Consider the following 19,413-nt stretch of genomic DNA (forward strand, 5'->3'; position numbering starts at 1 on the left):
CAGGATGGTCTCGATCTCTTGACCTTGTGATCCACCCGCCTCGGCCTCCCAAAGTGCTGGGATTACAGGCTTGAGCCACCGCGCCCGGCCTCACTTTTTAAACAAGATGTAACCTCGCCACTACCTTTTCTCCTCCCCGATAACCTTCGTAAACTGACTGCTTTTTCTTTTTCTTTAGACAGAGTCTCACTCTGTCACCATGCTGGAGTGCAGTGGTACAATCCTGGCTCACTGCAACCTCTACCTCCTAGGTTCAAGCGATTCTCCTGCCTCAGCCTCCCAAGTATCTGGGATTATAGGCACACACCGCCTGGCCTGGCTAATTTTTTTATTTTTTATTTTTTTATTTTTAGTAGAAATGGGGTTTCACTATGTTGGCCAGGCTACTCTTGAACTCCTGACCTCATGATCTGCCCACCTGGGCCTCCCAAAGTGCAAGGATTACAGGCATGAGCCACCATGCCAGCCTCCTCTTTCTTTTTCACAATTAAATCTCCAGTACTTAAAAGTATATGGACACAGAGTGTGTGCTTAATCAATGTCAGCTGAATAACAGAATGGCAGCCAGGACTTGAACCTGTGTCTTGACCCCAAGCCCAGCGTTCTTTTGCCCTCACCTTGCCCAGCACCTGCTGCACTCAGGAGCAGGAGGCCTCCGGGGATGGTGACGAGTCCTCCAGGAGAACCTGGGTTCAACCAGATTTCATCCTATGCTTTGGCCAAAACCAAACCAGAATCTGTCAGATGTGCTACATCAGGAAGCATCTGCAGAGGGATACACCCCTCACCCACCCAATCCCTGTTCATGCTGGGAGCTGGAAGTTGACTTGTTATTCCTCATACCTATAAGCCAGGTGCCTCACACCTATTCGCTTCCTGAATCCTCACTGTAAGCCCGGCGAGACCGGATCCTCATCCCCATTTTACAGGTGGGTCCACTAAGGACCAGAGAGGTGACTCTACTTGTTGGAGGTTGTAGACATGTAAGTGTAGAGCTGGGATTCAAACCCAGGCCTGGCCATCTCAGAAGCTTATGCCCTTCCAACCATAGCTGGCTGTGCCTGCTCCCACCTCCCGCCTCTGGGCTGGATGGAAGTCCACCACTCTCCGTCCCTCCTGCAGATCAGCGCGCCTCCAGGTTCGAGCTCACCTGTGGGTCCTTGCCCTTGAAGCTGCACTGCTGTTTCCTCTCTGCGTCTGCACTCCAGAGCAGCTGGGAATGAGAAGGGGGAAGGTAGGTGGGGAAAGAAATGAAGGGCTCGCTGAGCTTCCTCCTCTCCCACCAGCATCACCCTTGGACCCAGAAGGTCAGGCTTCCTGTCCGTCTTCCCTCTGTGTTCCTCTGCCCAGCATAGCCAGCTCCGGGTCACACCTCACCTCCTGGTACTCCCTGCCCGGCAAGAAGCTGAGGTTGCTACTGAGTGCAAAGAGGGCCTCTCGAGCGCCCACGTACAGGGTCCCACCATCCCTGCTCAGCAGAAGGGCTGTGTAGTTAGAGATGTTTTCAGCTTCAAATTTGAGGAATGGCCGCTCTTCAGAGCCTGGGGAGAGGAAGATGGAAATTACCTGGGGCCTATTACACCAGTCTCTAGAATGGACTGGTTTCAAGGAAGGTAATCAGCAAGGCAAATGGTGGCAAGGGGCTGGGGACGGGGGGAATCAGGTTTGACGGGCGAGCAGCATTCCTGGACTCCCAAACATGACATAAGAAACAATGCAGAGATGTATGTACAAGAATGCTTACTACGTCTGGTTGTTGGAATTTTCAGAAAAAAAGAAAAAAGAATGCTTACTACAGCACCTACACATTAATAAAAAATCAAGGGGACCTCATCAAAAAAATAAGATGCCCCAACCCAAATGAATGCTTTGCAGCTGGAAAAAGTGATGTATTAGAAACTCCAGAAAAACGAGCAAGAAAGGCATTGTCGCTGGGCGCGGTGGCGCGTGCCTGTAGTCCCAGCTATTCGCAAGGCTGAGGCTGGAGGATCGCCTGAGTCCAGGAGATATGGGCTGTAGTGCGCTATGCCGATCGGGTGTCCGCACTAAGTTTGGCATCAAAATGGTGACCTCCCGGGAGTGGGGGACCACCAGGTTGCCTAAGGAGGGGTGAACCTGCCCAGGTTGGAAACAGAGCAGGTCAAAACTCCCATGCTGATCAGTAGTGGGATTGCGCCTGTGAATAGCCACTGCACTCCAGCCTGGGCAACATAGCGAGACCCTGTCTCTTAAAAAAAAAAAAAAAAAGAAAGGCATGGTTAAAGTATCAAGCAAACTGAAATAGAAAGTAATGGGTTTTGTGCACATAATAGAATATTAAGAAAGGAAAATACTTTAACATTTTCCTTTGAGTCACATTAGACCTAAAGAGAAGGAAGTGTAAGGGTGGCCCGTGCCTGGCCCTGTCGTGAACATGATTTGCATTGACAGAGTAATGCAAATGTTGAGCACTGTTGTTTTTTTTTTGAGAAGGAGTCTCACTCTGTTGCCCAGGCTGGAGTGCAGTGGCACGATCTCGCCTCACTACGATCTCAGCCTCCCGGGCTCAAGCAATTCTCCTGTCTCAGTCTCCCAAGTAGCTGGGACTACAGGTGCACGCCACCATGCCCGGCTAATTTTCTGTACCTTGGTAGAGATGGGGTTTCACTGTGTTGCCCAGGCTGGCCATTAACTCCTGAGCTCAGGCAATCCACCCACCTCAGCCTCCCAAAGTGGTGGGATTACTAGTATGAGCTGCTGTGCCCAGCCTCTTCTTGTTTTTGAGACGGTGTCTTGCTCTGTCTCCCAGGCTGGAATGCAGTGGTATAATCTCGGCTCACTGCAACCTCCACCTCCCAGGTTTGAGCCATTCTCCTGCCTCGGCCCCCAAGTATCTGGGATTACAGGTGTGCACCATCACACCCGGCTAATTTTTGTGTTTTTAGTCGAGATGGGGTTTCACCATGTTGGCCAGGCTGGTCTCGAACTCCTGACCTCAAGTGATTCACCCGCCTTGACCTCCTAAAAAAGCTCTGGTCTTTAGCTTTGAGACTGATGCTTATTACACAGAATGGGAATGTTTTCAATCTTGACCTCGGAAAACAGAATGGATGACAGACAGACATCATAATATGGCAGCAGGGTTAAGAGGAGAGACTCTATCTCTTCTCATGAGAGTGGCAGGGTCACAAGCTGCTGGAATAAGAAATTCAGGTTAATTATACTCTTACGTATTGCAAAGGTAACCGATCAGGGAAGTGAGTACAGTGAAGAACATGTCTGGAGGAGGAAGGAGAGAGGGTGTAAGTGAGGAAAAGCTTTCTTTTTCTCAGCAAGGCAGGAAGTCAGATAAGCCAAGAAACAGTGGTGTCAGTATTTTACTGAAAAATATGGAAGAAGGCCGGGCGCGGTGGCTCAAGCCTGTAATCCCAGCACTTTGGGAGGCCGAGGCGGGTGGATCACGAGGTCAAGAAATCGAGACCATCCTGGTCAACATGGTGAAACCCCGTCTCTACTAAAAATACAAAAAATTAGCTGGGCATGGTGGCGCGTGCCTGTAATCCCAGCTACTCAGGAGGCTGAGGCAGGAGAATTGCCTGAACCCAGGAGGCGGAGGTTGCGGTGAGCCGAGATCGCACCATTGCACTCCAGCCTGGGTAACATGAGTGAAACTCCAGCTCAAAAAATAAATAAATAAATAAATAAATAGGCCTGGGGTAGGGGAGGACAGACATTTTTGTTTTTTATAATAAGCCCCTTCTATACTTATATGTATACATGCATGTATCCTTGATGCCAATTTAATTTTATTTATTTTTTAAGACTGAGTCTTGCTCTTCTTGCCCAGGCTGGAGTGCACTAGCATGATCTTGGCTCACTGCAACCTCTCCCTCCCAGGTTTAAGCAATTCTCCTGCCTCAGCCTCCTGAGTAGCTGGGATTACAGGCATGTGCCACCATGCCTGGCTAATTTTTATATTTTTACTAGAGACAGGGTTTTGCCATGTTGGCCAGGATGATCTTGAAGTCATGGCCTCAAGCAGTCCGCCAGCCTCAGCCACCCAAAGTGCTGGGATTACAGGTGTGGGCCACCGTGCTCAGCCCTTGGCATACATTTTAAGTATCTTTTGTTTTTACAGAATAACACATGAATTATCTACCACTAAGTGAAAATGAAAATATATTTAGTATGTATGGTCAAAATCTATTTTTTTGTGGGAAAAATACAAGCGTAGATAAAAAACATCCAGAAGGATGTATCACAAAATACTAACATGTGGCTCCCTGGTAGAATTATAGGTAGCTTTCTTTTCTTTTTTACTTATCATTTTTAGATTCTATCATAAGCAGATTTTCCTTACATAATGTGAAAGATATATATCAGAGAAGAAGAACAGAAACACACACACACACACTCACCCACAGGGTACTGTTTATGCTCTGGGTAACTAATGGGTTTGGAAAGAAATTATTTTTAAAATTTAAGCAGCTGATGAGAACAGAAAAACAAGCAAAGAGCAGCCAGCCTGCCCAGCCCCAGGCACATCGCAGCTGACCAGTGGCTTGTGACCACACAAACAGTCTCACGAAGCTGAGGAAGCAAAAGCAACATGCCCAACCAAGCAGCCGTGAAGACGTCATGTGTGTTTACATGTGGAGCGTTTTTACATACCCCCAGCCTGGTTCCATAAAGGGTGAGGAGACATGAAGAAAAGAAAGTAGTGAAATATAAACATTAAAATCAGGAGTAGAGAAAACCCAAATCTGAAGAAAAACATCTCAACCAGCAAGGAAGCAAAAATTCACATAAGTAGGTTATAGGGTCTTTGCACAGCTAGTAGAGAAAGGCTGCACCTTTACTGCTGGGCCTCCTGGTGGCCAAAGAAAAAAGGGAAATGAAGCGACTCTATCCTCATAAGAGGATATGTCCATAAGCAGGAACACATAGCAGCTGTTTGGGGGAAGCTCAGCCTTTTTTTTTTTTTTTGAGACAGAGTTTCGCTCTTGTTACCCAGGCTGGAGTGCAATGGTGCAACCTCTGCCTTCCAGGTTCAATTCTCTTGCCTCAGCCTCCCAAGGAGCTGGGATTACAGGCATGCACCACCATGCCTGGCCAATATTTTGTATTTAATAGAGATAGGGTTTCACCATTTTGGCCAGACTGGTCTTGAACTCCTGGACTCAAGTGATCAACCCACCTCGGCCTTCCAAAGTGCTGGATTACAGGCATGAGCCACCACGCCCAGCTGAAACTCAGCTTTCCACCTGGCAGCAAATGGGGAAGGAAGCCCTTGGGTGGGGGTGACACTAGTCAACAGGATGACAGAGGTCAGGTGGGTGAGCCACCACGCCCGGCCCTCAAGTAGGCCCTTGTGTTGGGTAGCAGAGACAGCATTTCACTGAGGTGTAGTTTCTCATATATATCATGGGAAGAACGAGACATAAAGCTCCCAGGAGTCTCATGAGTGAGACCAGGGCAGACAGCCACTGCAGTCCTCCTTATCTTTTGCGTCTTTCCACAGTTTTCTGGAAGCAAGGGCTGGCTCAAATCTGCCCGCTTATCTGCCTGCAGAAGAGCATTTCTACCTGTGCGGGCCCTGGAAGTCTGGGCAGCAGGCCACCCTCAGAATCCGTCCAGACACAGAAATGCCAGGAGTCAGAAATAAGCCTTGGTTCCAGGTGGAACTCAACCCCACTTAGTTAGGGCTGGGAGAAGGGGCGGAAGCCTGCCTTGGAACTGCAGAAAGAGCGCAGCGGCTGGAGGGGAAGCCTGGGGACCAGTCAGTCCCTGGTTTAGCCAGGCCTCCAAACGAGCCAGCCACAAGCCCTCCAGCCATGCTAGGAGTACAGGGAAAGAAACACAGGACAGAAAGCGGAATGTGCCTTGGAGAGGGGTGAGGGGCCCCTTAACCAGGCTTTCCCCTTCTGGGGCTTCCCCTCCATACTTGCCCTCGTCTCTCTGCCTTGAGGCCCAGACTCAAAGCCATGGTGTGCAGAGTAGAGTCAGAGACCTGGGTTTAAAGCCACCTTCTGCCACTTACTAGCTGTGTGCCACCAGGACACACCACCTAACCTCTCAAAGCCCCATTTTCCTTATCTGTAAAATGGGGAAAATAATAACACTTTGCCTCATGGGGTTATTAGAAGAAATGAGATCATGTACGTAAATAATAATATACATAATGACCCACATTCACTGAGACAGATTTGCTCAAAACAACACCGCACATGGCCCACAGTGCGGCATGGTGTCTGGCACACGACCAGCACTCAGCGAGTAACTCGAAAACAGAATCCAAAAGCCCTGCAGGAAAATCCAGCCCGGTGAGAGCTGCCGCAGCGGAGTGGGCAGGCTGCGTGGGGGAGTTGGGCCGCCCTCCTCCAGGTGGTTCACCAACTTAGCCTGGGCGATTCTAACTTAGGCCTGCACCTGGTCGCACGGGGTCTCATGGCCAAAGCCAGAGAGCGTCAGCTCAGAAACAGAGACGTGTGTCACAGGCTGGTGTGGGCACGAGCTGATCGGTGCTCAGTGGTGAGTGGTGTTGCTGTCTGAGGGCCCAGATGCTTGGGCCACCTCCAGAGTGACTGCAGACGTCTGCACAGGACCCTGCCTGAGCTTGCCCGCGCGCGCACGCGCACACGCATGTGTGTGTGTACACGGTCCAGCAGGGCTTGTCCCAGCTTGTGCACTCCTAGGTTCTCTTTGTGCAGGGGTGACTGGAAGGGTGTTTCTGCACTTCACTCCCTGCGAGGGGCTGGTGCACGCTGGGGTCAGTCTGAGCTCTTATGCTCTCCACTGTGCCCTCACTCCTGGGCTGCCTGTGCACTCGGACGGCCTCCAAATGCATCTATGCAGTGGGTTAGTCCAGTATGAAGAAAGCAAGGCCTGCCCGAGGCTGTGGCCGCCTTTCCCACTCAGGATGAGCCCTCTTTCTCCACCCCGGCAGGCTCCAGCCGAGGTTCTCCAGCCAATGTATCCCACTAGGCAGACCATCCTCCAAGAAGGCAGGATGGGGCTGGTCTGGGGCTGCCCTGTCCCTTCCTGGAGGGAGAGCACATGGACTGGGCACATCAGAGCCACCTGCAGGGCCCCGTTCCCCACCCCAGGAGGTGGGGCTCTCAGTAGACAGTGATGTGGGAACACTCAGCCCCCAGCCCCATGTAAGGTTCCCCCTTCCCTATGACTCAGCCGGAAGCTTGGAGCACTCTGGGGTGAGACAGGAATGGGACTCAGCGCCATCCCCACCCTGGGCAGTCCCCACCCCAGGCCAGCCAGCGAGCTGCAGCAGCACTGTGACTCAGAGCCCCACCCCACCGTTCTCTCTACTATGGCTCCGGGCACCACAGCAAGACGCTGACCTGGCCCTTACATCCCACCCTCTACAGGCCCCAGCAGGATCAGGAAGACACCAGCTTCCCGGTGGAGTCAGTGGGGAAGGGGCCTACCCCACCCTCAGAGCAGGGTCTGGGCAGGACAAATCTCTAGAGAGCCTTCTGAGAGGCTGTTGGAGCCCTTTGTACCCAGGGACGTCACCACGAGTCACCAGAACCTTGGACCCATTTGTCCCAGCGGAAGCCCTACCTACAGGGCAGGAGTGCTGACAGTCAGCAGGAAAGCTGGACCCAAGGCCAACCGGGGTGCACTTCCTCCCTCCACATAGCCCCGTGCTGGGCAGGGTGGCCACGTCTTCCTCAGGCTGCGTGAGCATGGAGGCGGTGGCCACATTCTGTGACACCAGCCCAGTGCCAGAGTCAAGTCCCTGACCAGGGACCCGGGGCATGAGTTGGGGGTGTTGTGTGCCAAGGGTCTTCCCATGGACTAAGGTCACCAAGAAAGTGGCAATAAGGGCAAGGGACCCGGCCTCACAGCATCTGTGCGCCTGCTACAGCCCCAAGTGGGCAGACCAAGAGCCCCTGCCGGAACCCCCAGCCCCAACCTGGACCTGTGCCACAGCTGCACGCCACTGCTGTCACCTTAGGAGCCTGCCCAGGCCACGCTCATCCCTCTGCTCAGGAGCTGGCTCTCCGATAAGCACCCCTCTCCTAGGGCCTCCGCCCTGGGTCCGCCTTCCTGCCTTCAGAGATGTCTCCATTTCTTCCGAGGAAATCGGGCTCATCAGGCATAAGCACCTCAACTGCCCGTCCCAATGTGTTCAGAGAACAAATCCTTTGTCACCAACTCCACCTCTCAGAAAGCAGCTTTTGCTCCAATGTCCATTCTAGAAACTTTTGTGCCTCCCTCCACCTGCCTTAGAGAAACTGGCAGAGAGAAGAGCCACGCCATGCCACCTCTGCCCCTCACCTCCACTCACTCCTCCACAGGAGCTGGGCCCCAGCCAGCCCCACACTCAGCAGGGCTGGCCCTGCCAAGAGCCCAGGGATCACCCCTGCCAGACTCCAGACATGGGCCATGCCGCCCCGGCCTTTAGGTGTCTGTGCCCTGGTCTCAAGGACGCCCCCGTGTCTCCCTCACGTGCCTCTGGGCCTCCAGCCCTCAGACAGCTGAAGTATGTGAGCACCTCCTCAGCCTTTAAATAGATTAAGTCATGCCATCCTCACAAGGCTGCTGTATTTTGTCACCTCTGTTCTCACTCTCTGAGGTCCATCGCTCTTGGTCCTGCTCTTCTCCCTCTGTTTGCGCCCGAGTCACACATCCACACTCACCGTTTCAATGATGCGGATGTTGGCAATCCTCCAAGCTCTTCACCCATGTGCAGATCTTCCTCCAACATGCCAGAGCCCACTGTGCAGGAGATGCCCCTTCCAGCCCCACTCCCTGGCTGGGGATCTTATGTCTGTGTGTGGCACCACTCAGCTGGGTGTCTCACCATCCTCCTCCCTCTCCCCCTGAGGCCCAATCTATAATCAAATCCTGCCACTTTTCTCTCATACCCCTCACCATCCCCACTACCACAGTCCTGAGCCAGGCACCCTCCTCTCTCACCCAGGCCAGCTGCTATGCTGCAGCCACAGGGCTCTCTGGGAACCGTCACTGTTCTGCATAAAAACTTCCATAGTGACCCGTCGTCCAAGCTCCTGACTCCCCGCACCACCCACCTCTTGGTTCCACTAAGTGACATGGAACTGCAGCACAAGGGCCCATTTCTCACCTCTGGGCTGTTCAAGAAGCCCCCTCTGCCCAGGCTTTCCTTTTGACTAATTCACACTCATCCTTTGAGACTCAGCTCAGTGTCACCTCCTCCAGGAGGCCTTCCTGAATCCCTGGCTGGGCAAGGCCCTTCTCCATATGCCCATCACTTCCTGCTCACACGTCTTGCAATGCACTGGTATCTCGGTCTGATGATGGCGATGTTTGATGATGATGATGGTCTTTCTGTGTTCTTCTTTTCTGCCAAGCTGAGAGCATCTTCAGGATGAAGATCGCATCTTATTCACATTTGTATCAACCGGTCAGATGGGCTCCTGGTAGTTGTTCCATAAACGTTTGTTGATTGAATGAATGAATAACACAGTCCCAGTCAGAGTGCTCTGGCCCAGGGAGGGGCCCCAGAGAAACATGGGACCACGTGAAGATCCTGAGTTTCATACTCACAAAAGTATGTCTGAGAAGCACTGCTTCCACTCTGACCCCTCCCCAAAACACTGAACACACAGAAGTCTAACAGCTGACAGGAGTTTGAGACCAGCCTGGGCAACATGATGAAACCCTGTCTCTACCAAAAATATAAAAATTAGCTGGGCATGGTGGCATATGCCTGTGGTCCCAGCTACTCAGGAGGCTGAGGTGGGAAGATCACTTACACCTGGGAGGCGGAGGTTGCAGCGAGCCAAGATCTCACCACTGCGCTTCAGCCTGAGTGACACAGTGAGACCCCTTCTCAAAAAAAAAAAAAAAAAAAGACGTGTGACAGCTGAAAGTATGGTAGGGAGATGGGAAACAAGCCTCGGGGAACGGGGAAGGGGCGCAAGAACTGTGTGTGAATCCTGACTGGGCAACCCTGGACAAGTCACCAGCCCTGAGAGGGAGGCCTTACAAGATTGCCGGAAGATAAGCACAGCACGTGGCAGTGCCAAGCTCTGCGCGGATGAGCGACCAGGAGCAATCAAGGTAGTTGCTCCCCATGCTCCCTCCTCCTCCCCTGGCTTCTTGCCTTCCACTTTGTCTCTAGACCTTTTTCACATGAAGACTTAGCCCCAGATATTTGCTGCTACATGGAACGGGGATGCACCCTTACCAGATCTTCAGAAAAGCTGGAAACCTGAATTTTTATGTGAAATTTCTTACCTTTTTTTTTGGAGACAAGAGTTTTGCTCTGTCACCCAGGCTGGAGTACAATGGCATGATCTTGGCTCACTATAACCTCTGCCTCCTGGGTTTAAGCGATTCTTCTGCCTCTGCCTCCAGAGTAGCTGGGACTACCACACCCAGCTAATTTTTGTATTTTTAGTACAGACTGCGTTTCACCACGTTGGCCAGGCTGGTCTCAAACTCCTGACCTCAGGTGATCCACCCACCTCAGTCTCCCAAAGTGCTGGGATTACAGGTGTGAGCCACCACACCTGGCCAAAAATTTTTAAGTTTGAAATGTCATCAACTAATTACAATTTTTTTTTTTGAGATGGAGTTTCACTCTTGTTGCCCAGGCTAGAGTACAATGGTACGATCTCAGCTCACTGCAACCCCTGCCTCCTGGGTTCAAGTGATTCTCCTGCCTCAGCCTCTCGAGTAGCTGAGATTACAGGTGCCCACCACCACGCCCAGCTAATTTTTAGTAGAGATGGGGTTTCACCATGTTGGTCAGACTGGTCTCAAACTCCTGACCTCAGGTGATCCACCCGCCTTTGGCTTCCAAAGTGTTACAGGTGTGAGCCACCACACCCAGCATAATTAAAATTTTTCTAAAGAACTTGGAGGCCAAACAAAATATATCTCCAGGCTGGTTATGGTCCACTATCCCTCGGTTTGTAAACTTCTGTCTGAGGTGTGTGCCCCAGTCTCCTGAGCGCACATTCCTGGCCAAGTCTGCCAGGTCTGCTTTATTTCCAACCGCAGCCATGCCACCAGGGGCCTCGGCTGGATCCCTGGCCCTGTCCAGAGGCTGACCTCAACAGATTTCTTTACCAGATGGAAATGTATAACCTGCAATTATTCAAGGGCTGAGCCGGGTCATTTTGCTGCTTTTGTACGAGTCACAGGTGAAGAAGGAAGCAGCTGTTCTAAGGGAAAGAAAGTGGTTGCTGAATCGAGAACTTTGGCCCAAGGCTTGGTCCCAAACTCTTCTAGCTGCATGTCCTCAATAGTGAGTTAGCTTCACTGAGCTTCAGTTTCCTCCTCTGGGTGAGATAAAGCAGTTCACCTCCACATCCACCAGTAGCACTTGGCATACAGGGAGGGTACCGCAGTGGCTACTTTGCTTTGTTCTTCCTGTTGGCCCCCCTCCTGGAGGATATGCCAAAAGAGAGGGCACAAGTTGGCAAATTTGGCTTCTCTTTAGGAGTACGGTAAAATGATGGTTTTCATCTCCTACCTACCATCCCCACTGAAACCACCTCCCTGCAGGCCCCCCACCTCTCTGAAGCCTGCTAGGCTCCAGGATGGGCTTTCAGATGGATCCATGAGTGCAGAACACAGCTTCCATGCACAACAGGGCAGATCGCAGGCCTGGGAGGCAGAACTCTAGCACTCAGACAACACCCTCCACCTCTGCGGATCACTCTGCAGCCACTACCCTTCTGTGACCATCTCTGCCACAGCGCAGGAGCCAGCCTTTAGTGTCCAGCATTCAGTGCCTAGAAGAGCGTTAAAGGTGAGCTGCAAGTATAGCGCCACTGTGGGCACCAGGCTTTTTTTCTTTTTTTCTTTTGAGCCATTTTTAATTCATTTCTTACACGTGAAGTACTGTTTGATGATATCTTTGGCCTGAGACTTCTTGCAATAGTCCTTAATCACTACACAATTGCAACCAACCGCTCTGTCAATTTCACAGAGGCCTACCCATTCCCTGGTTTCTTGTTGCCATCAACCTTAATTAGGTTGATTTCGTGTTCAGCACAAAGGGCCTCTACCAACTTGACACACATAGGCTCATCACAGCTGATTCAAGCACACAAAGACGGGCTTGGCGCTTGTCTAAGGCTTTGGCAGCTCCTCGAATTCCACGTGCTAGGCCACGGTGGATGAGGGCGGTCTTCAGCACCTCGTGTAAAGCAGTATTAACATCCATTACACCTCCAGCAGCAATGCCTTCCTTGGCCATGGCGGTGGGTTACCGGTGAAGCCGAATCTTGAACGTACCCGAGCCTGAGCCTCCACCTCTGCATGACAGCGTTGGCAGGGAAGGAGCCACCAGGCTTTTGTCTTATCTTACAGACAGGATAGCTGTCATGCTCCCAGCAAAGAGAGGCAGAATAGAAAGAGGAGGGGCAAGGTGGGCCAGCTGGGAGAAGCATGGCGAACGCAGTCCAAGGGAGCAGACTTCCCAAAAAGCTCATCTGAGGGAGGGCAGGCCTCGACCTCAAGTTGTTCCTCCTCCCCGATCCCCAGGGAGGGCCACATCAGAGGCCCCTTGAGTGCTGCACCAGCCTGAGCACCCGTGGGGGTGGAGTGAGGGCGACAGGCTCTAAGAAGATGAAGGAGTGATGGCATGACCCAAGTCTAGCCTTTCTTCCAGGCCCCGTGCCACCCTGTCTCTTGCTTAGAGGATGAACATGCTGGTATATCCAGACATGCCCCAAAAGTTGTGCAAGTTTAGTGCTTTCTTGGGCTCAACACCAGCTGGATGTGGGTTATGCAGAAGGCAGAGTAGAACCCGTGAGGGGCAGGCGGGGAGAGGCATGGTCCAGCCCATAGAGAGGTAGTTCTTCAGGCAAAAGAGACCTTTGAAAAGATTGAACCAAGAGCACTTAATAACAGGGCTATAATGAAGCAGGACCCCTGATAATGACCTCCAATCAGCCCCAGGGGCCTTGCTTTGTTTTTTCTACCAGGGCAGGGGCTAAGCCCGGCAGGCTTGGCACGTAGCAGAGGGCCTGCAGACCACCCATGCTCAGACAGGGTGCACCAAAGGGATGCAAATAACCTCACCAAGCAAGGCTGGCAGGGATTTCTAGTGCAGCAGAGCAGAAGCTGCTACCTTTTTCCTAGGGACGCAGCACGTGCCAGGTACTGTGCCAAACACTTAACGTCCGTCAGCTCACGTAATCCTCTCAGAGCACTGTGGAGATGGGTCCTGCAGTATTCCTGTCTTGCTCATGTGAACACAGGCCTGGAGATGGCCAGGAGCTTGCTCCAGGTTGTGCAGTTAGTAAGGTGGGAGGCTATTTTACAAAGCCGGGTTCTGGGCATCCACAGTTAGAGTGCCTTCCACTTGCCTCTGCAGAGCCAGCGAGATGCCAGCGCATAGGACAGAGCTGGAGACAAAGTCTCATGTCCAGCTAAAGCCACGTCAAGGAGAGAAGCCAGTAACCAGGCTGAGGGCTCAACAAGTGGCCAGCATCAGAACCTCTCAGGGCAGCCTTGATGCTGGCTGCCCACTCCAAGGTCAAAGGGCAAGCAGCTGATTTGTGCCAAATGCCCCGTTCTCTCTGCTCAATGGAGTTTTGTTGACCGCAGTTTGTAGGCCTACAGATTTCTGTCCAATCTGGTTCAGAAATACTGCATCCAGAGCTTTCCTGCCTGGCACTTCAGGGACAGAGGAAATTAATAACTCCCTTTAAGGCCGGGCGCAGTGGCTCACGCCTGTATTCCCAGCACTTTGAGAGGCCAAGATGGGTGGATCACCTGAGGTCAGGAGTTCGAGACCAACCTGATCAACATGGTGAAATCCCACCTCTGCAAAAATATAAAAATTAGCCAGGCATGGGGGCAGGCACCTGTAGTCTCAACTGCTGGAGAGGCTGAGGCAGAATTGCTTGAGCCTGGGAGGTGGAGGCTATAGTCAGCTGAGATGGCTCCACTGCACTCCAGCCTGGGCAACAGAGCGAAACTCCATCTCAAAAAAAAATAATAAGCTGGGTGTGGTGGCTCACGCCTGTAATCCCAGCACTTTGGGAGGCAGAGGCAGGCAGATCACCTGAGGTCAGGAGTTCAAGACCAGCAGCCTGATCAATATGGAGAAACCCCATCTCTACTAAAAATACAAAAAAAAAAAAAAAAAAAAAAAAAAAAAAATGAGCCAGGCATGGTGGCGCATGCCTGTAATTCCTCAGCCTACTCTGGAGGCTGAGGCAGGAGAATTGCTTGAACCCGGGAGGCAGAGGTTGAGGTGAGCCAAGATCATGCCATTGCACTCCAGCCTGGGCGACAAGAGCGAAACTCTGCCTCAAAACAAAACAAACAAAAAAACAACTAATAATAATAATAACTCCCTTTAAGTGTCCAAACAAGGGGGCCCAAAAAGACTGTGGAGGGGCACGGGAGCAGGTATGTTTAGTTTCTCCCTGCACGGCCAGGCCGGGAGGCACTGGGTACCGCTGTTCCCACTCAGCACCACTCCTGCTCCTGGAGCTCCGCATGGCAGTTCCAACGCAAGAGAAACCAAATTCCACACGCCTCTTTGAAGCACTCCTGTCAGAGACTTCCAGCTGACTGAAGAGCCCCCAGTGATTGTCCTCCCATTCTCCTCCCACTACTGGCCACTAGGCGAGGCCACGAATCGGCCCCCTGCATCTTAAGCACCCCAGGAATGTGCTGTTCATCAACAATAGTTAGGGTTCCCCATGAAGGACCCCAGATGCAAGGCAAGCTGGATGCTCCACTTCAAGGGATTTTGTTTGAAACCACAGACACAGCCCCACTGTCACCAGGCATCTGGGTCCTTGTGGGGCAGGGTGGGAATTCAGTACGAGTGAGTGGTGGAGGGAAGGGGCCGTGTGATCTCCAATTCTATGACCCTTTCTCCTAAGAGGCATGTGAGGGAGGGCACTAGGGCCCTGGGCCCAGCATCCCATGGTCACCAGGAGCCTGCCCAGGATGGGCACACTGCCAGGAACATCTAATGAGCCCCCTGGGATGAGGCAGGAAACCACCTCAGGCCACGCTCAAGGGTGAACCATTCAGTTACCAGGGCTTTCCCCTCTGGGACTCTCAGCCAGCCTAGGACCTGCACGTAGGTAAGAAGGGGGAGGTGGGTGTGAGGGCCAGGAGGAAGCCCAGAAAGGGGGCACTCCAGGGCACAGTGGAACTCAGTCGAGTGTAGATACATGCTCACAAGTTCAGGTAGCTGGGTGCTGCTACACTATACCAGGGCTTTGGTGGGACCAGAAAAAGAGGCCCCTCTGGGCAGACCCAGTCCCAAGAACACAAAGCAGAAGGGGTCTGTTGCTCCAGGATTCCCAGGTTGGAGAGCTGAATGTGGACTGCATTTCAGATCCTCTCACCCTGAGCTGGGCACCTTGGTACAATGCAGGCCTGCCCCCGGCGGCCCTGACAGGTGAATGCAGCTGTGAGAGAAGCCTGGGAGCAGTCACAGGCCTGCAGAAGTGGGCCAGGTCTGCAGCTGCGTGGGTTAATAACCAAGTGTTCTAGCAGCTCCTCAGGAAGCAGGTCCTCTCGCTTCTCCTCACTGCTCCCCAGTTCTGCCTTCTACCTACCCTGTGATCGTCCCATCCAGTTCCGGAGCTGGACACAAAACCTACTGCCTTTTGACATGGCCCCTGAGCTGGCCCAGCTTTCCCCAGGCTGTAAGTGGAGTCCATCGGAGCATGTGTCCCCATCTCACCTTGCCTTCTCCCAAAACCCAGAGGGTCTGACGGCAAAGGGAGTTGAAGCAGCAGAGCAGCAGGCCTGGGGCCGGTTCCGCCTGTTCCTCCTGACTTCACAAGCTGAAGGACCCAAGGGGCTCAACCCTGTCCTAACCCCTGGCAGAATCGCCTCAGGTCTGAGCTGAATGCATAACAAGAATGATAGGTAACACTCATTCAGCGGTTCCTGTACCAGGCCCCATCCTAAGGACTTTTCAAACAGGAGCTGATTTAATCCTCATTACCTCGAGGTAGGTGCTATTCTTTTCTGTTTTACAGATGAGGCGATCAAAACCCAGAAACTTTAAGTAGCCTGCTAAGGTCACATGGTTACTAAGTGGCTGAGGTAGCATTTGAACTCAGGTCATCTGCAATATTTCACAAAGGGGCTCAGACAGGGTGACTTGAGCCGCTAAGACCCTGCCTTAATTTAAGCGCTGATTCTACCATTTCCTTTTGTAAATAGGATGCTTTCAGGGGTGGGATACTGTGAGGAGCTTCAGTCTGTAGCCTCTCATTTATATATGCTTTACTCCAGTTCAGACAATATTGCAACCCATGAGTTAAAGGGCCCGCAGATACAACATCTGTCTGGCACTTGTAAACCTCATCCCCAGTAACACACCTTGCCAGGCACCTACGACGCTGCCTATTTTCAGATGAGGAAAGCGGAGCACTGGGAGCAGAAGGCACGCACTTGCCCAGTGGAAGAAATGGGCTTGGGATCCAGGACCCTCTGAATCCAAAGCCCAAGGGCCACAAGAAGAGCTGGAGAAGCAACCCGATGGAAGGAAAGAGGAGAGGGGAGAGGAGAGGGAAGGGCAGAGGGCTGAAACGGGCGGTGGCCACAGATGTGAGCTCCAGGCCAGGAACCCAGCCCGCCAGGATGCTACTCCCAGGTCACTCTGAAGAGGGGTCGCGCCCAGAGCCGCCCCCATCCGCAGTCTGGCCGCTCCCAGGGCCTGGAGGTCTCTCCATGCTGGGGCTTGGGGCTGCACTGGCTATCGAGGGATGGAGGGGTGGAGTGGAAGGATCGGGCGCCCGCCCGCCCCACCACAGCTCCGGGCCCTGCAGCGACTTGCTGGGAATACCAGAACCCCAGTGTTTATAGGACAGCAAGCACGGGCCTCCCTCTACCCGAGCCGTCCTCGGGGGCGGTACCGCGGTCGGCTCTGGTCAGCATCAAAGACAAGCAGATGGGCGGCGGACCCCGCCGAAAGTGCATCCTCCTAGGGGGACTAGCCGGGACGACAAAGCGGGCGAGACCCCCTCCCTGCCCAGAAAGAAAACTGAAGAAAGGGGCCCGCGGCCCCCCAGCTCTCCTCTCCTCTCCCTCTCTCCCCGCAGCGCTTCGACAAGGGAACGGGTCCTAATGGCCCCCGTGCCTCCGACAGGTCCCCTCCTCCGTCCTTTGTCACGGCCGCCTCCGCACGAGTCTGGTCCCCGAAGCCCTTCTCCCCCGGCCCCAGCACTTACCCAGCGGCAGGCTGACCCGGGGGCTGAGCGCCCAGGTCGGAGGCTGCGGCAGCAGAAGCAGCAGAAGCGGCAGCAACAGGAGACTCGGCGGCGGCAGCGCGCCCAGCGGGGCGGCGGACCGGCTCCCCGGGCCCATCGCGGCGCGCAGACCTTGGACGGCAGGAGCGCCGGTGTCCCGCGGCTCGGGCTCAGGTGGCTCGGCTGGAATCGCAGCGGCAGCTCCGCGCCCGCAGTCTGCCCTCGAGTCGCCCGGACCTGGGGGGCGGGAGGTGGGAAACGGGGTTACGTGAGCCCTGAACGCAGCCTCTCCGCGGAGCGCTGCCGTCCTCGCACGGAGCTCGCCCACCAGCCGCGGGGGGCGGGGCCGAAGGAGGAAGTCGCGGTGAGCCCGGCCGGCCCCCTTCCCCTTCCCCTTCCCCCTTTCCCTTTCCCGGGCGCTGGCCGCGCGAGGGGCGGCAGCGCGGGGTGGGGGCGGCCGCTAGGAGCCAAGCCTGGGATCGGGAGCCGCGGCCGCAGGAGCGCTGGGACGCGGAAGGAAGCGACCCCCAGCTCCCCGCGCTCACCGCTCAGACCCTCCCACTGCCGCCCGGGCCCCGGCTCCGGCTCCCCTGGGACCCTCTGGTAGCGGCGCTGGTTTGGGGACACGCCGCGTCTCTCCACTATGCGCCGGGCAAGGGGGGGAGAGAGGATCAGGCCTTGGTCTCCTCCCTTTAGGCGTCCCCTTCCCCCTTGCTCCTGGCGACCCCTCTTGCTCCTGCAACCAAATGAACTCGGCCGAGCTCGTGCTGACACCGGGGCTAGCTGCTGGAGAGTATAATTTTTGCACAGGTCAATCCACTGCAAGTCATGGCTGGGCATTCACCACAAGCTCAGCGCTTAGTCTAGCTACCCTACGGGCTTGTCCACGCTTAGAATTTTGTCCACGCTTAGAATTTTGTCCACGCGAAGCCCCTCGGGTGGCGGAAGGACAAGATGAGCTTAAGTGAGATAATGGGATTTAATATACTGCTGAGGAGGTGAGACCTTCACAACCTGCACGTGGCCAGGCAGTGGAAAGGCCCCCTTAAGACTGGAGTGGAAGCCCAGAGGCACTCACCCGAAATCCTGCTGGTTCCTAACATCTCCACGTGGGGAGCCCAGCTCTGCTTAGACCAGGGATTTCCAACTGCAGCCTGGACCATTACGGAGGATCCCAACAGCATTAAGAAACAAAGAAAACCCAGAAGCTATCTAAAAGTAATAATGTCAACGGATAAGTAACTTTGGGAAAGCGACTTCTGCTTTTCCTAAGTGTGCACAGGATTACAGAAAGATGTAGGACTTCCTCCTGTAGTTGGAGTGCAGAAGGAACTTGAAAGCCCCAGCTAGTTATTTCCACGGCAGTAGAGACCATCTCTCCATAAATTTGCTTGTCATCCTTGCACAGGGGCCGTGCTAATCTTACCTGTATGGGTCCAATTTTAGTATCTGTGCTACTGAAGCAAGCACTCCATAAACTTGATGTAATTGCAGGAAAGCTCCTCTTCACCCCCAGCCCGAATCAGCCTCTTCACAGCACCTTTTTCCTCTCCTCCCCACTTCCAGGGTCTGCCACATCTGCTCCCACAACAGGGGTGCTGTCAAGAGGGTGGGCACAGCACCCACATGGTCCCAGATCTCCTTTCCTGCAGCCACACTTCCTCATGCTCCATGATTTCTGCACCTCCACCATCCTGACAACAGCCTCCTGTGACATGGTGCAGGCTAGCAGCCTCCCTTTTAAAGGGAGGACACAGAATTCCAAGCAGGACGTGGACAGCACCAAGCACCCATAGTGCTACTACTGCCCAGGTTTGGATGCTTTACTCTAAATGGAGTCAAGCCACCTATAGCCAGAGACACCCGAACTTCTGTCTGCAGCCCAGTCCAGCCCTGCTCAGCCCTTCACTCCATATGGCCTCAACATTTCTACTTGGCTGTCTGAAAAGCATCTCAAACCCAGCATGTCCCAAACTAAGCTCCCCTTTTTCCTCACTGTGCTTCACCTACAGCCTTCCCCATCTCATTTAATGGCAATTCCATCTTTCAGTTGCCCAGGCCAAAACCCTCAGCTCCTCTCACTCTCTGACTCCTCACATCCAATCCATTAGCAAATCTACAATCGGACCACTTCCCAGCTCCCTGGGGCCCAAGCATCACCCTCTTTCTCCCAGTTACAGCAAGGGCCTCTAACTGTTCTCCCTGGTTCCTCCACAATCTATTCTCACCACAGCAGCTG

General features: G+C 53.6%; 1 protein-coding gene, 1 non-coding gene and 1 pseudogene across 2 annotated transcripts in view; all 3 read right to left on the bottom strand.

The window, feature by feature from the left end:
- Positions 1 to 19,413, bottom strand: part of SEMA4B (semaphorin 4B) — a 51,591-nt gene that overhangs the window by 12,616 nt on the left and 19,562 nt on the right. Inside the window, exons 2-4 of the mRNA XM_017517148.2 lie at positions 17,157 to 17,411; positions 1,378 to 1,541; positions 1,151 to 1,213 (exon numbers count right to left, since the gene is read on the bottom strand). Coding sequence (XP_017372637.1) covers positions 1,151 to 1,213; positions 1,378 to 1,541; positions 17,157 to 17,292 — 363 coding nt within the window. The 5' untranslated portion in view covers positions 17,293 to 17,411. The remainder of the gene's footprint in view (positions 1 to 1,150; positions 1,214 to 1,377; positions 1,542 to 17,156; positions 17,412 to 19,413) is intronic.
- On the bottom strand, positions 10,795 to 13,753 carry LOC108295177 (annotated as a pseudogene).
- LOC119469645 lies at positions 18,538 to 18,644 on the bottom strand. The gene has a single exon (XR_005198482.1). It is a non-coding gene; the product is annotated as a U6 spliceosomal RNA (small nuclear RNA).

This window comes from Cebus imitator, unplaced genomic scaffold, assembly GCF_001604975.1.
Source record: "Cebus imitator isolate Cc_AM_T3 unplaced genomic scaffold, Cebus_imitator-1.0 Scaffold19, whole genome shotgun sequence".
NCBI classification, from domain to species: domain Eukaryota; kingdom Metazoa; phylum Chordata; class Mammalia; order Primates; family Cebidae; genus Cebus; species Cebus imitator.